This window comes from Triticum aestivum, chromosome 7A (assembly GCF_018294505.1).
Source record: "Triticum aestivum cultivar Chinese Spring chromosome 7A, IWGSC CS RefSeq v2.1, whole genome shotgun sequence".
Lineage (NCBI taxonomy): Eukaryota > Viridiplantae > Streptophyta > Magnoliopsida > Poales > Poaceae > Triticum > Triticum aestivum.
This window is the reverse complement of record NC_057812.1, coordinates 43,476,083-43,491,037: the sequence shown is the minus strand read 5'-3', so window position 1 is coordinate 43,491,037 and position 14,955 is coordinate 43,476,083. Positions and strand designations below refer to the sequence as shown.

At 44.3% G+C, this 14,955-nt stretch overlaps 1 protein-coding gene across 1 annotated transcript; it reads left to right on the top strand.

Annotated features, from left to right (window-relative positions):
* Positions 1-13,354: 13,354 nt before the first annotated feature.
* On the top strand, positions 13,355-14,717 carry LOC123150414 (putative F-box protein At1g33530). Its single transcript, XM_044570266.1, has one exon. It carries the CDS (start codon positions 13,431-13,433, stop codon positions 14,553-14,555), a length of 1,125 nt encoding a protein of 374 aa, XP_044426201.1. The 5' UTR covers positions 13,355-13,430; the 3' UTR covers positions 14,556-14,717.
* The last annotated feature ends 238 nt before the right edge of the window (positions 14,718-14,955 follow it).

The following is a 14,955-nucleotide window of genomic DNA, read 5'->3' as shown; positions in this document are numbered from 1 at the left end:
TGGAAGCTTCTTCTTCAACATTTTCAGTAGCTTCTCAAATCCTTTGTCAGGCACAACATTCTCTGTCATCCACTGCAGCAATTCCAGTATGGTACTGAGCTTTGTGTTTCCATCTTCGCAATTGGGGTACAACCCTTTTTTGTGATCCTCTAACATGCGATCAAACTTCAGCTTCTTCTTTTGACTTTCGCATTGCGTCCTTGCATCGACAATGACCCGGCGGAGATCATCATCATCGGGCACATCGTCTGGTTCCTCATGATCTTTAGCAGCTTCCCCCGTTGCAGCATCATTGGGCACATCGTCTGGTTCCTCTTGATCTTCAGCAGCTTCCCCCATTGTAGCATCACCGTATTCAGGGGGCACATAGTTGTCATCGTCCTCTTCTTCTTCACCGTCTTCCATCATAACCCCTATTTCTCCGTGCCTTGTCCAAACATTATAGTGTGGCATGAAACCATTGTAAAGCAGGTGGGTGTGAAGGATTTTCCGGTCAGAGTAAGACTTCATATTCCCACATTTAGGGCATGGACAACACATAAAACCATTCTGCTTGTTTGCCTCAGCCACTTCTAGAAAATCATGCACGCCCTTAATGTACTCGGAGGTGTTTTGCCACCATACATCCATTGCCGGTTCATCTACGTGCATTATATATAATTAAGTGTGTCAAAAACCATTATAGAACATTATGAAAGATAATTAAGTGACCAAATTAATAGAAGTTCATCATCACATTAAAATCAAAGTACATACATAGTTCTCATCTAACAACATATAGCTATCCAGAGCATCTAATTAATTAAACCATACATTGAAACTATGTAAAACATTTCAATGCAAAAACAAATGCGATCATAATCGCAACCAAGGTAACAATTGATCCAACGGCATAATGATACCAAGCCTCGGTATGAATGGCATATTTTCTAATCTTTCTCATCTTCAACCGCATTGCATCCATCTTGATCTTGTGATCATCGACGACATCCGCAACATGCAACTCCAATATCATCGTCTCCTCCTCAATTTTTTTCCTTCAAGTAATTGTTTTCTTCTTCAACTAAATTTAACCTATCGACAGTAGGGTCGGTTGGAATTTCCGGTTCAACTACCTCCTAGATAAATAAAATCTATGTCACATTGGTCGGCATAATTGTCATAAACAATAAATGAACCAAATAGTTATAAAAAGATAATATATATACCACATCTGAATCATAGCCAGTACGAGGGCCGACGGGTGAGGATACCAAAACCATCGCACTATATAATAACAAGCAATAATAAAAGTAAGAAAATTAGACAAGTATCTATCTAGCTAAAGTAAGAATTTTTTCTTTCAGAAAGAAGATAAGAACAAGAGGCTCACCACGGTGGTGCCGGCGAAGAGATCGGTGCGGGCGATCCACGGCGGTGAAGACGGGAGTGGGACATGACGGGCCGCTAAACCTAGACAAATCTCAAGAAAAATGGAGCTTTGAGGTCGAGATTCGAGAGGAGAAAGCTTAACTAGTTTGGCTCGGGCATTTCATCGAACACCTCATGTGCATAGGAGGTGAGCTAGAGCACCACAAAGCCCTCCCCTCGCCGGCTAGAGAAAAACAGAGCACTGGGGTGCTCTGCTCGCGGGCAAGGGGTATATATAGGCACCTCATTGGTCCCGGTTCGTGGCATGAACCGGGACTAAAGGGAAGCCTGTGGTCCCAGTTCAAGCCACCAACCGGGACCAATGGTGGTGGGCCAGGAGCGAGGCCCATTGGTCCCGGTTCGTCCCACCAACCGGGACCAAAGGGGCATGACGAACCGGGACCAATGCCCCACGAGGCCCGACAGGCCCCTGGCCTCACGAACCGGGATAGATGGCCCCATGGGTCCCGGTTCTGGACTGAACCGGGACTAATGGGCCACCTCGGCCTGGACCAAAGCCCTGTTTTCTACTAGTGACACTAAATCTGGCCAACTACCGTAGTAAGTAGCCTCCCTATGTTGTCAGTTATTACATGCTATAAAAGACTTTAGCTCCTACACTTAACCAAATTAATGGGGTGATAATACAAATCAACATTACAAAAGCCTGCGCCCCCCCCCCCATTTCTCAGTCAGGCCTCTATACCCTACCACCTACTCATCTCCCCGAAACCTCTTGGGGCAGAGAGGTAAAAAAAGAAAAAACAAGAAAAGAGGAGAATTAAACATTCCTGGATACAGGCAACACTGTATTCGCAAACCCGTTGGCTACTTTATGGGTTCGTGGAGGCTTCTTGTAATTTGCTATACTAAAATGGGGGCAAATGTACTCCAACCCATCTGTATTCGCGTAATCCTGCAACGAAAAGACCGATCGGTAGATTTGTTACCATGGAGAGGGGGTTAGGATCATAGAATACAACGCTTTGGTGGTTACTGACAGTTCTAACATGAATTTGATTGAACTGGGAGTTGTGACATGCAAATGTTTTACGGTTGATGGTTCTGTACCATCGGTAATATTATATTAATATAGTCTCTGCTTTCATCTTCTTTGATCATATATTTTGTGGTAAAAATTAAAATGCATTATTAACCTCTTCTTTTTATTGTAGTTCCATTTTGACGAAGAGGCGATAAGAGGAGGCCATCGACGACACCATGGTCCGGATGTCCAAAACCAAGCGGGCGCCGTTTCGGCACGGGACCTCCTACTTTGCGCTTGCCATGCCCGCCGGCACAGCCCTGGGCTCCTCAAACTTGTTACCCATGGCAGCGGGATCGTGATGCAGCTGCGGCGTGGGCTCAATCCCAGACATAAGGTGAGAGTGTGGGAGAAGTAAAGGTTGCATCTGACATGCACGAGAGGAAATTCAGAGATGGCTCGACAATCCGAAGCATTCATATCTTTTCCAGGTATCACATTCTTAACGATCTTCCTAATCATTCTAACATCATCGCTGATAAGTTAGTATAGCTTGCTTACAATTTTCTGATCATCAGGGGGGTACGGAACCATGGAGGAGCTGTTGGAGAAGATAACACGGTTTCAACTTGGAATTCACAATAGACCTGTAACCAACCGAGCACAATAGCTAGGAGAGTTACAAGAGTTCCTAATGACATGAAAGAGAAAAAAGAGAGGAAACCATAGTTGTAATATTTCCGCGGTTTAGGATATTTGATCGTTCCCATCTAAATGTAGTTTTCTATTTTGTAGCTTCCAGTATCAGAAATGATAGCTATCAGATTTCATTTCATTCTTTCAGTGATCAGTTTTTTTTCGTTTGTTCAATTTCTAAGTAAGAGTACCATTTATCTCCTTGCTTGAGCGATGTTCTGCTCTTTTCAAATTTTAGTGGGTGCAGGGATTATCTCTGATGGAATGCTTCCGGTTGCGACACAATGGTGTCTCCCTTGACTTATCATATTTTAGCCTAACTGCATTAGCTATTTATAATCTTCTACATTTTCTTAACCATGATTTTCTAATTGGTTTCATAGATGAAATAGTCCACATGGTTTGTAACGATTTCTCCACACGGAGCAAAGGTAACATATGCCTACATGACATGTCTATCTATGGGATGTATGAAGGTCTGAACACCATGGAAATCTTGATCTTGTTCAGCAGCCAATGGCTCCTAATTCTGTGTCAATGGTTCTGCTCAGGATTTTGCGTCGATGGCATCCATTGACAAAGTGGTTTCGGGATGTAGAGAGGCTGGTGGAAGACGTTGTGTAGAGTGTCGCTGAATGGGGGTTCGTCCGGGCGTCACTGCGGTTGGAGCTGCAACGCTGGTACATGGAGATCAATAGGAAGGTGGCCAACACCTAGACCTGGTTGAGCCTCATGCATGGAGGACATTTACGTACTAAAATAAACAAGATCACTGAGAGGTTCTCCGCTCTTCAGCTCAAAATGAAGGGGGTGGATGTGTTGTTCGCCATGAAGCAGAACCACTCCTCCAACAGGTGAAGTAACTAATTTACATTGTAACTTATTTCGGAAAGCAGTTTCTGAACTCTGAAAGTGTAACCAACGCTGAAGTGATATTATGTGGTAACTCCTTTTACTGCTAATAATAATTCTATTCTCATTGGTAGAAATAACTGGTCTAATTAGAAGATTAAGCACTGGTACTTTTTTAGTTGCTGACAAGGATTTTATTCACATTGACAATAATTACTGGCCGACTATACTTGATTCACGTGCTTTTTCTCGAAGGCTTGAATATGTATGATTTGTGTCATTAGGATATATCTTATGTTAAACTGGTATGCTCAGTTTTCTATCAGGACAAGATGAGGCCATTGAAGCATTTTAGAGCTCAAGCGCTAGACAAGGAGGCCAACAATGTACATTTATGATAGCATCACTGCTTGAAGTGCCTAGCTTTTTGAAGACTTCAAAGGTGAGCTTTTGAACCCAAGGTTGTGCGAGCGGCGGTGCCAGGGAACAAGGGCGGTGTTGCTGGGGAACGTGAATGGCGACATCGGGACTCCACATGTGCTAGCAAGATGGATGGAGGTGGTCGTCATACGTCACGGCATAGGGGAATGAGAATGGGCTCCATATGTCCTGGCAAGATGGATGGCAAAGTAGCTCAAGTTTGCATGCCAATGAGATTTATCGGAGACTTGTACAACACTAGGAAGATGATGTATCCATTCAAATTGGGTATCGCTTTCTACATGGCATTCGTTGTAACGTGCCAAATCTCCCCTGGGCATAAATGATTGTTTTTTAAGTATGGCACCAAATCACCCATGACATGTTCTTGAAATTGAATTATTCGACTAATTATTCAGAACACGAGTGTTAGATTTTGTACTCTAAAAAGATGATAATGACGTGAGAGAAGAGAGAACATGATGTGCAACCATTGAGATAGTGGTGCCGAAGGTCACCGGCGCTAGAGGTTGGCACGGTTTAGAGGGTTGGCTGGCGGCGGAGACGACGACTCGGGGTAGGGTGCGATGAGGTGGCGTGTGACAACACTTGTTGTTAGTGGATGGCGATGGCGAGATGTTCCGTTGGTAGAGGTGGGTCGGTCAATAGAGTGGACAAAGAAAAAGGTAGGTGGAGGGAGAAAGAATAATAGTAGTCGCAACAGGGGGTGTTGGCGGTGGAGGAAAGACAAGGGGTTAACGGTCTCAAATGCGGATGCGGGAGGTCGTGGGCACCAAATATGGTGGTAGATTTTAGAGGGATGGCTGGCATCGACGGAGGTGGTGACTCAAGCAAGGTGCGACATGTGGCAGCACACACCAGCTGCAGGTTGAACGGGTCGACAGAGTGGTCGAATAAAAACGCAGTGGCGATGGGAGGAAGAAGAAGAACCAGAGGTGGGTCGTCGCTGGCTAAGAAGGGCCAAGGGATTAACGGATTTGAAGGCGGGGTACAAGCCATCTCAGGTGGCGGAGGTTGCGGTGTTTAGAGGGATGTCTGACACAACATGTTACAACATTTCGTCTGCACAATCCATCACGAGCAATCATATAAATAGAAGGAATTCGTGGAACTATGTTAGGAAGATCTATTTGGGTGCAGAAATGAGAAAGAATGTAGTTCATGACTGTCAATATCATCATTTATGTATTGTTAGCACATGAATCCAGAGAGTGAGGGGTGCGTGGGTCAGAGAGTGAGAGGTGTGGGTGCGGTGAGAGAGTGGCTGAGGTCAGGATAAGGCTGGGCATATAAGCTACAAAATTGGATAGATAACATTTCTGATATTGTGCAAGAATTTCGTAAGTGCATCAAATATATTTACATTTGTAACACATTTTTAGATGGATAATCGTGTTATATTTATACATCATTGAATTACCTTTTTAATCAATTTTACATTGCATGTGAAGTGGACTTTAATTATTACCCGATTGTGTCGTGCTATCTTTTCTCTATATGGAAAATTAACATGCATTATGTTTATGTAACTTCGGCCAAATATTTCAAAAGCCCGTAGCAACGCACGGGCATTTACTAGTATAAATAAAGAATGAGTTCATTATAGTACCTTGAAGTGGTAGTTTGTTTTCTTTTACTAACGAAGCTCATGATATTTTCTATTTGAGTTTTGTGTTGTGAAGTTTTCAAGTTTTGGGTGAGGATTTGATGGATTATGGAACAAGGAGTGGCAAGAGCCTAAGCTTGGGGATGACCAAGGCACCCCAAGGTAAAATCCAAGGACAACCAAAAGCCTAAGCTTGGGGATGCCCCGGAAGGCATCCCCTCTTTTGTCTTCGTCCATCGGTAACTTTACTTGGAGCTATATTTTTATTCACCACATGATATGTGTTTTGCTTGGAGCGTCTTGTATGATTTGAGTCTTTGCTTTTTAGTTTACCACAATCATCCTTGTTGTACACACCTTTTAGGAGAGACACACATAAATTGGAATTTGTTAGAATACTCTATGTGCTTCACTTATATTTTTTGAGCTAGATAACTTTGATCTAGTGCTTCACTTATATCTTTTTAGAGCACGGTGGTGGTTCTATGTTATAGAAATAATTGATCTCTGATGCTTCACTTATATTATTTTCAGAGTCCTTTAGAACAACATGGTAATTTGCTTTGGGTATGAATTTAGTCCTAATATAAAAGGCATCCAAGATCGGTATAATAAAAACTATTATACAAAAAGTGCATTGGATATTATGACAAGTTTGATACTTGATAGTTGTTTTGAGAGATGCAGATGGTGATATCAGGGTCATGCTAGTTGAGTAGTTGTGGATTTGAGAAATACTTGTTCTAAAGTTTGTGATTCCCGTAGCATGCACGTATGGTAAACCGTTATGTGATGAAGTTGGAGCATAATTTATTTATTGATTGTCTTTCTTATGAATGGCGGTTAGGGATGAGCGATGGTCTTTTCCTACCAATCTATCCCCCTAGGAGCATGTGCATAGTACTTTGTTTCGATAACTAATAGTTTTTTGCAATAAGTATGTGAATTTCTTTATGACTAATGTTGAGTCCATGGATTATACGCACTCTCACCCTTCCACCATTGCTAGCCTCTCTAATACCGCGCACCTTTCGCCGGTATCACACCCACCATATACCTTCCTCAAAACAGCCACCATACCTACCTATTATGGCATTTCCATAGCCATTCCGAGATATATTGCCATGCAACTTTCCACCGTTCCGTTATTATGACACGCTTCATCATTGTCATATTGCTTTGCATTATCATGTAGTTGACATCGTATTTGTGGCAAAGCCACCGTTCATAATTATTTCATATATGTCACTCTTGATTCATTGCGTATCCCGGTACTCCGCCGGAGGCATTCACATAGAGTCATATTTTGTTCTAAGTATTGAGTTGTAATTCTTGAGTTGTAAGTAAATAAAGTGTGATGATCATCATTATTAGAGCATTGTCCCAAGTGAGGAAAGGATGATGGAGACCATGATTCCCCCACAAGTCGGGATGAGACTCCGGACGAAAAAAGAAGAAGAGAAAAGGAGGCCATAAAAAAGAGAAAAGGCCCAAATAAAAAAATGAGAGAAAAAGAGAGAAGGGACAATGTTACTATCCTTTTACCACACTTGTGCTTCAAAGTAGCACCAAGATATTCATGATAGAGAGTATCCTATGTTGTCACCTTCATATACTAGTGGGAATTTAACATTATAGAACTTGGCTTGTATATTCCAATGATGAGCTTCCTCAAAATGCCCTAGGTCATCATGAGCAAGCAAGTTGGATGCACACCCACTTAGTTTCTTTTGTTGAGCTTTCATACACTTATAGCTCTAGTGCATCCGTTGCATGGCAATCCCTACTCACTCACATTGATATCTATTAATGGGCATCTCCATAGCCCGTTGATACACCTAGTTGATGTGAGACTATCTTCTCATTTTTTGTCTTCTCCACAAGCACCATTCTATTCCACCTATAGTGATATATCCATGGCTCACGCTCATATATTGCGTGATGATTGAAAAAGTTTGAGAACATTAAAAGTATGAAACAATTGCTTGGCTTGTAATCGGGGTTGTGCATGATTTAAATATTTTGTGTGGTGAAGATAGAGCATAGCTAGACTATATGATTTTGTAGGGATAACTTTCTTTGGCCATGTCATTTTGAGAAGACATGATTGCTTAGTTAATATGCTTGAAGTATTACTATCTTTATGTCAATATTAAACATTTTCTTGAATCTTTCGGATCTAAATATTCATGCCTCAATAAAGAGATTTACATTGAGAATATGCTAGAAAGCATTCCACATCAAAAATTCTGTTTTTATCATTTACCTACTCGAGGACGAGCAGGAATTAAGCTTGGGGATGTTGATACGTCTCCAACGTATCTATAATTTTTTGTTGTTCCATGCTATTAGATATTCTGTTTTGGATGTTAATGGGCTTTATTTTACACTTTTATATTATTTTTGGGACTAACCTATCAACCCAAGGCCCAGTGCAAATTGCTGTTTTTTTGCCTATTTCAGTGTTTCACAGAAAAGGAATATCAAATGGAATCCAAATGGAATGAAACCTTCGGGAGAGTTATTTTTGGAACAAACGTGATCTAGGGGACTTGGAGTGGACATCAAGAAACAATCAAGGAGTCCACGAGGTAGGGGACGCGCCTACCCCCCTAGACGCGCCCTCCACCCTCGTGGTCCCCTCGTTGCTCCACCGACCTACTTCTTCCTCCTATATATATTCATATACCCCGAAAACATCCAGGAGCACCATGAAACCATATTTCCACCGCCGCAACCATCTGTACCCAAGAGATCCCATCTTGGGGCCTTTTCCGGAGCTCCACCGGAGGGGGCGTCGATCACGGTGGGCCTCTACATCAACTCCATGGCCTCTCCGGTGATGTGTGAGTAGTTTACTTCGGACCTTCGGGTCCATAGCTAGTAGCTAGATGGATTCTTCTCTCTCTTTGGATCTCAATACAATGTCCTCCTGATCTTCTTGGAGATCTATTCGATGTAACTCTTTTTGCGGTGTGTTTGTCGAGATCCGATGAGTTGTGGGTTTATGATCAAGTCTATCTATGAACAATATTTGAATCTTCTCTGAATTCTTTTATGCATGATTGGTTATCTTTGCAAGTCTCTTCGAATTATCAGTTTGGTTTGGCCTACTAGATTGATCTTTCTTGCAATGGAGAAGTGCTTAGCCTTGGGTTCAATCTTGCGGTGCTCGATCCCAGTGACAGAAAGGGAAACGACACGTATTGTATTGTTGCCATCGAGGATAAAAAGATGGGGTTTATATCATATTGCTTGAGCTTATCCCTCTACATCATGTCATCTTACCTAATGCGTTACTCTGTTCTTATGAACTTAATACTCTAGATGCATGGTGGATAGCGGTCGATGTGTGGAGTAATAGTAGTAGATGCAGGAAGGAGTCGGTCTACTTGTCACGGACGTGATGCCTAGATATTTCTCATAACTATGCTCAGTTTAGCAATTGCTCGACAGTAATTCGTTCACCCACCGTAATACTTATGCTATCTTGAGAGAAGCCACTAGTGAAACCTATGGCCCCTGGGTCTATTATCCATTATATAAGTTTCTAATCTATTTTAGTTTGCAATTTTTACTTTCAATCTATATCATAAAAACACCAAAAATATTTATCTTATCATTATCATATTTATCAGATCTCACTCTCGTAAGTGACCGTGAAGGGATTGACAACCCCTTTATCGCGTTGGTTGCGAGGTTCTTATTTGTTTATGTAGGTACAAGGGACTTGTGTGTGGCCTCCTACTGGATTGATACCTTGGTTCTAAAAAACTGAGGGAAATACTTACACTACTTTGCTGCATCACCCTTTCCTCTTCAAGGGAAAACCAACGCAGTACTGTGCTCAAGAGCTAGCAAGTACCGGACCAAAGCATTAACATTTAGTGAATACATGAGCTCCTCAAACTATGGTCATCACCGGGAGTGGTCCGATTATTGTCACTTCAGGGTTGCCGGATCATAACACATAGTAGGTGACTATTGACTTGCAAGATAGGATCAAGAACTCACATATATTCATGAAAACATAATAGGTTCAGATCTGAAATCATGGCACTCGGGCCCTAGTGACAAGCATTAAGCATAGCAAAGTCCTAGCAACATCAATCTTCGAACATAATGGATACTAGGGATCAAACCCTAACAAAACTAACTCGATTACATGATAAATCTCATCCAACCCATCACCGTCCAGCAAGCCTACGATGAGATTACTCACGCATGGCGGTAAGGATCATCAAATTGGTGATGGAGGATGGTTGATGATGACGATGGCGACAGATACCCTTCTTCGCAGCCCCGAACGGACTCTAGATCAGCCCTCCCGAGGAAGATTAGGGCTTGGCGGCGGCTCCATATCGTCAAACGCGATGCATACTTCTCCCTGATGTTTTTCTCCCGAAAGTGAATATATAAAGTTGTGGTTGAGGTCGTTGGAGTCCCAGGGGGCCCACGAGGCAGGGGGGCGCCCTGCACCCTCGTGGACAGGGTGTGGGCCCCCTAATGCTGATTATATCGCTAGTATTTTTTATTTATTCCAAAACGTGTCTCCGTGGATTTTCAGGTCATTCTGAGAACTTTTATTTCTGCACAAAAATAACACCATGGCAGTTCTGCTGAAAACAGCGTCAGTCCGGGTTAGTTCCATTCAAATCATGCAAGTTAAAGTCCAAAACAAGGGCAAAAGTGTTTGGGAAAGTAGATACGTTGAAGACGTATCAGTAGTGATAGTGAGCAAAGTCGATATGGTATAGGTGGCGGTCGCAAGGTGGAATGAGAGAACTAAATCGGTGCTGGGTAGTGATAGGAGGAGGGGGCGAAGAGGCACGTACGAACAATACGAAGCCACCAGGCGAGAAGGAGGCTGCATGATGGCATGTGCGACGGTGCCGATGATTGTTCAACCGGGGGAGGCACTAGCTATGCGGTGATTCAATGTTGTTAGGGCATCTCCGGATCATGTGGTCCGAACATGTTGTGCCATCCAACGCGGTGTTGTATCAGTCCGCGCAATAGTATGAACATACATTTTCCCGTAAACAGGAAAAAAGGGAGGCTTTGCGGACGTCCAGACCGCTACCACTCTCGCGTCTAACTGCACTGGCCCACCCGAACCCCCTCCCATGCCCGTGCGTACTTCCCTCCTGAAACGGTCAGCGCCACTCTAGAGCGTCACTGCCGCATTCATGCTACACCAGAGCGGACGTAACCTCTCACTGGCGCCGACATTGAAGCGGCACGCCATCCGAGAGAGCGCCGCCCGCGCCGCTTCCCGATGCACGCGACTGCTCCACGTTCAAATGACACCATGGTTGTTTGGTCGTCCATCTACCTCCCACATTAATGACACGCGGTTGTCAAGAACCTACTCTGGCCCCACACGTTTGTCCGGCTACCGCCTACCATTCCGCCCGCTATATAAATTGCAGCCCCGACCATAGCAGCAGTCATCCTCCTCCAGTCACTTTCTCCTCCCCGCACCACTGCCAACATGGCCTCCTCGCACCCCAAAGTTCTTTGGGACGGACACCGAGCGGACATGCGATGTGTCTATCTCGTGGATGCAAATCGGCGCAAGAATGCGTCCAGATGGGACAGCGAGCCGACGGATTTTTGGTTTGCGTCGGCGTGTCGGGCTGATTTCATCCATTTTGACCCGGACGGACATGCGCGGACCATTTGCATCGGCGCGATTCAGTTGCCCTAACTATCAAAGAACAAACATACTACAAGGGAATTTGTTGGACAATCAAAAGAACAAAGTAAGGGTCGACACTCCATGCCCCAATATCAATATATAGATATGGGAGAAGAGCAAGATGGAAAGTGACAAGGAGGGTATCGGAGGAGGATTTCTAACCTGCAACATCAGAGTGGATGATGATAAATATGCAAAGGGAGTGTAAGCCAGGATGTTAGTGCCCTCACAATGGTCAGCAGCTCCAGAAACATAAGGACAATGCATCAACTATGACTGCAGATGCAAGCATTCAAAGATATATACATTCCAGCAGTTGGAGATAAGCCTCTATTCCAAATTGGTAGCACCGACGGTGGAGGCGTGGAGAAGGACCATTAGGAGAGGGGGTGGGAGCCTCGAGAAATTAAGAGTGTCCAACTAACTAAAAAGGAGAGACTAGAGAAAACAGGCATGCAATCGCATTAACACAACATGGCATAATATGTCAAAAAAAAAACACAACATGGCATAATAGAATGTGAGACTAAAAATGAACAAAATAACCACTGAATTCATAATTTCTAAACAACAACCATAAAAATGCATGCACCCTTTTCTTATCTGATTGGGGAAATTAAGTACATGAGGTCTCTTCGTACGGCGTCTATCTCTCATGTTTCTCGTGGCCAGAATTTGGTTAGTGATTCCTAGCAAAATCTGCGTGAGTTGAGGGTAGAACAGTAGTCTGGTACCCTAGAGGTAACTGAATTATGTAAGAAAGATTGTAATTTGGACCGTCCTTAAGTAATATAAGTTTTTACCCGCAAAATAAAATAAAATGTATGCACCCAACTTAGTTGGAATGTTTGAGCATCATATAGGAAATTGGGGTTTCTTCCGCCGGGCCATGCGACCAAAAAAATGCTAGTATTGTACGAGATTTATTGGACTTAATATTTTTACGGGGTAAAAGTGTTATTAAATGCAGTAGTTGTACGAGAATATACGGAAACTCCAAACACCTTGAAAGCACGCAAGAATGCCTCAAAAAATGTTAGGTTTTTATGCTAATTACTGGATACGCCGTCGTTGTAAAAAATAATTTGCAGCTTTGATGTTATTGTTGTAAACTTTTCATGTCTTACATTATTCTGATAGGGAAACCAGAGTACGCGCAAAAAATTTTGTTTTGTGCGAGAACTGACTGGTTGTCGTTGAGAGAGTTTTTTTTGAGGTGCCCTTGAGAGAGTTTTTTTGTTGTTCTTGAGAAATACCGTTGAGAGAAGTGGGCAAGCCAAGCCCAGCCCGTTGGAGAGCAGCCGAATTGCACATCCGCGAGATCTACCTCTCCGCCGCTGCCACAAGCCCACAACTCCATAGTCCTGGCGAGATCTACCTCTCCAGGGTTTTTACCTTAATTACTGGATATGCCGTCATTGTTAAATTTAATTTGCAGCTTGGATGTCATTGCTACAAACTTTTCATGTCTTACATTATTCTGCTAGAGAAAATAAAATTGGAGGCGGTCGTTGAGATTACTGGCCAGAGTACGCGCAGAAAATTTTGTTTTCTGCCAGAACTGACTTTTTTTTTGAGACAATTCTGCGAGAACTGACCGGTTGTCGTTGAAAGGGGCCAAGGACAGCCCAGCGGAGCAGCCCAAATTGCACATCTGGGAGACGAGAGGGAGGCCTACCTCCGCCGCCGCCACAACTCCACCACTCCTGGCATAGATCTCCACCTCCCGGTGAGTGACCATGGCGGAGGCCGCAGGAGCGACTCCTCTCCTCGCTGGCCTCCCGGACGAGATCACCGTCTCGGAGATCCTCGCTCGCCTGCCCCCCAAACCCCTCCTCCGCTGCCGCGCCGTCAGCCCCGCGTGGCGCCGCGCCACCTCCACCCGCGATTTCCTCCTGTCCCACCACGCCCGCCAGCCCGCCCTGCCCCTCCTCTGCAGCCACAGCGACGTAGCCGACGGCGGCCAGTCCCTGGACGTCACGCTCTTCGACCACCGTGCAGGAGTCGCCGCCGCCGACCAGTTCCAGCGCGTCGCGCGACTGAAAACACCCCCCTTGGAAGGGGGGATTGACGGGAGTGAAAGTTTCACTCCCCTCTTCTATCCGGTGGCCTCCTGCGACGGCCTCCTCCTCCTCTCCATCGAGTGTGACCTCTGCATCTGCAACCCGGCGACTCGGCAGTATGCTCCCCTCGAGCAGCTCGATGGCTTCATGACCGTGGGGTTGTACCCTCACCCTCTTACCGGCGAGTACCGGCTGTTGCTGTACCATGAAACAGATCAACGTGCCATCTATGTTTTCTCAATTGGCTCCAACCAGCCGCCGAGGCGCATCGGGCGCCCTGATCCGTTGGCTGGTGACGGGCTTCTGTTCCGTGGTAGCCTGCATTGGCACACTGGCAACCGGATAATGGTATTCGACACCGCCACTGAGTCGTTCCGGCAGATCCGTGCCCCGGTTGCCCATGAGGACTATGGACGACTGTTTGAGATGGATGACATGCTTGGCATCTTCTTTCTTAATGATGAAAAGACGACCGTTGATATTTGGGTGATGCAGGACTACCAAGGCGAGGTCTGGGCTTTCAAGTGTCGGGTTGAATTGCCGGTTGCCGAGATCAGGGACCGGTGTCAAAATTCTAGCCATATTGAGGAAGTGATGGTTGTTAATGGTGATGGTGAGTTGCTCGTGTTGGTCGGTTTTGAGGACTGGCTGTTTCAGGTTGATATTGATGGCAAGTTGATTGCCAGTTTCCATGCCAGAGGCCTCCCTTCCTATAATATTGTGCACAAGCAAACTCTTGTTCAACATACCTTCTTTCCGACACTCGAGGGTTATGTTATGAATGATTCGCCTTTCATTTGACCAGATGATTATGTTGTCAACGCTTAGGAATATTGAGTGTTGTGGTGTTTCTTATTGGCCTAGCTCTGCATGTCCACATGAGCTGTTGTATGTATCAACTAGATCCATTATTAAGCTTCTTTGTTCTTGGTTGATGAATATAAAAAAGTATGATCAAGAAGCTGTGACTATTAGATGTATTTTCATTGGATTCCTTTTGGGTTGAAGTGGCTGATGTGAGTGTGGATTCTAAAATTACAAGTCATTTGGGTCAGCCTCTGGAAATTTTGCCTATTGATCTGACTCATGTCTATGTTTTCTTGGAACTCAATAATGGTTCCATTGCATCCGGTTAGGTATTGAACCATACTTTTATAATCCCGCTTTTGCGTTGCATCGTTCGGTGTTGTATCAATCACTT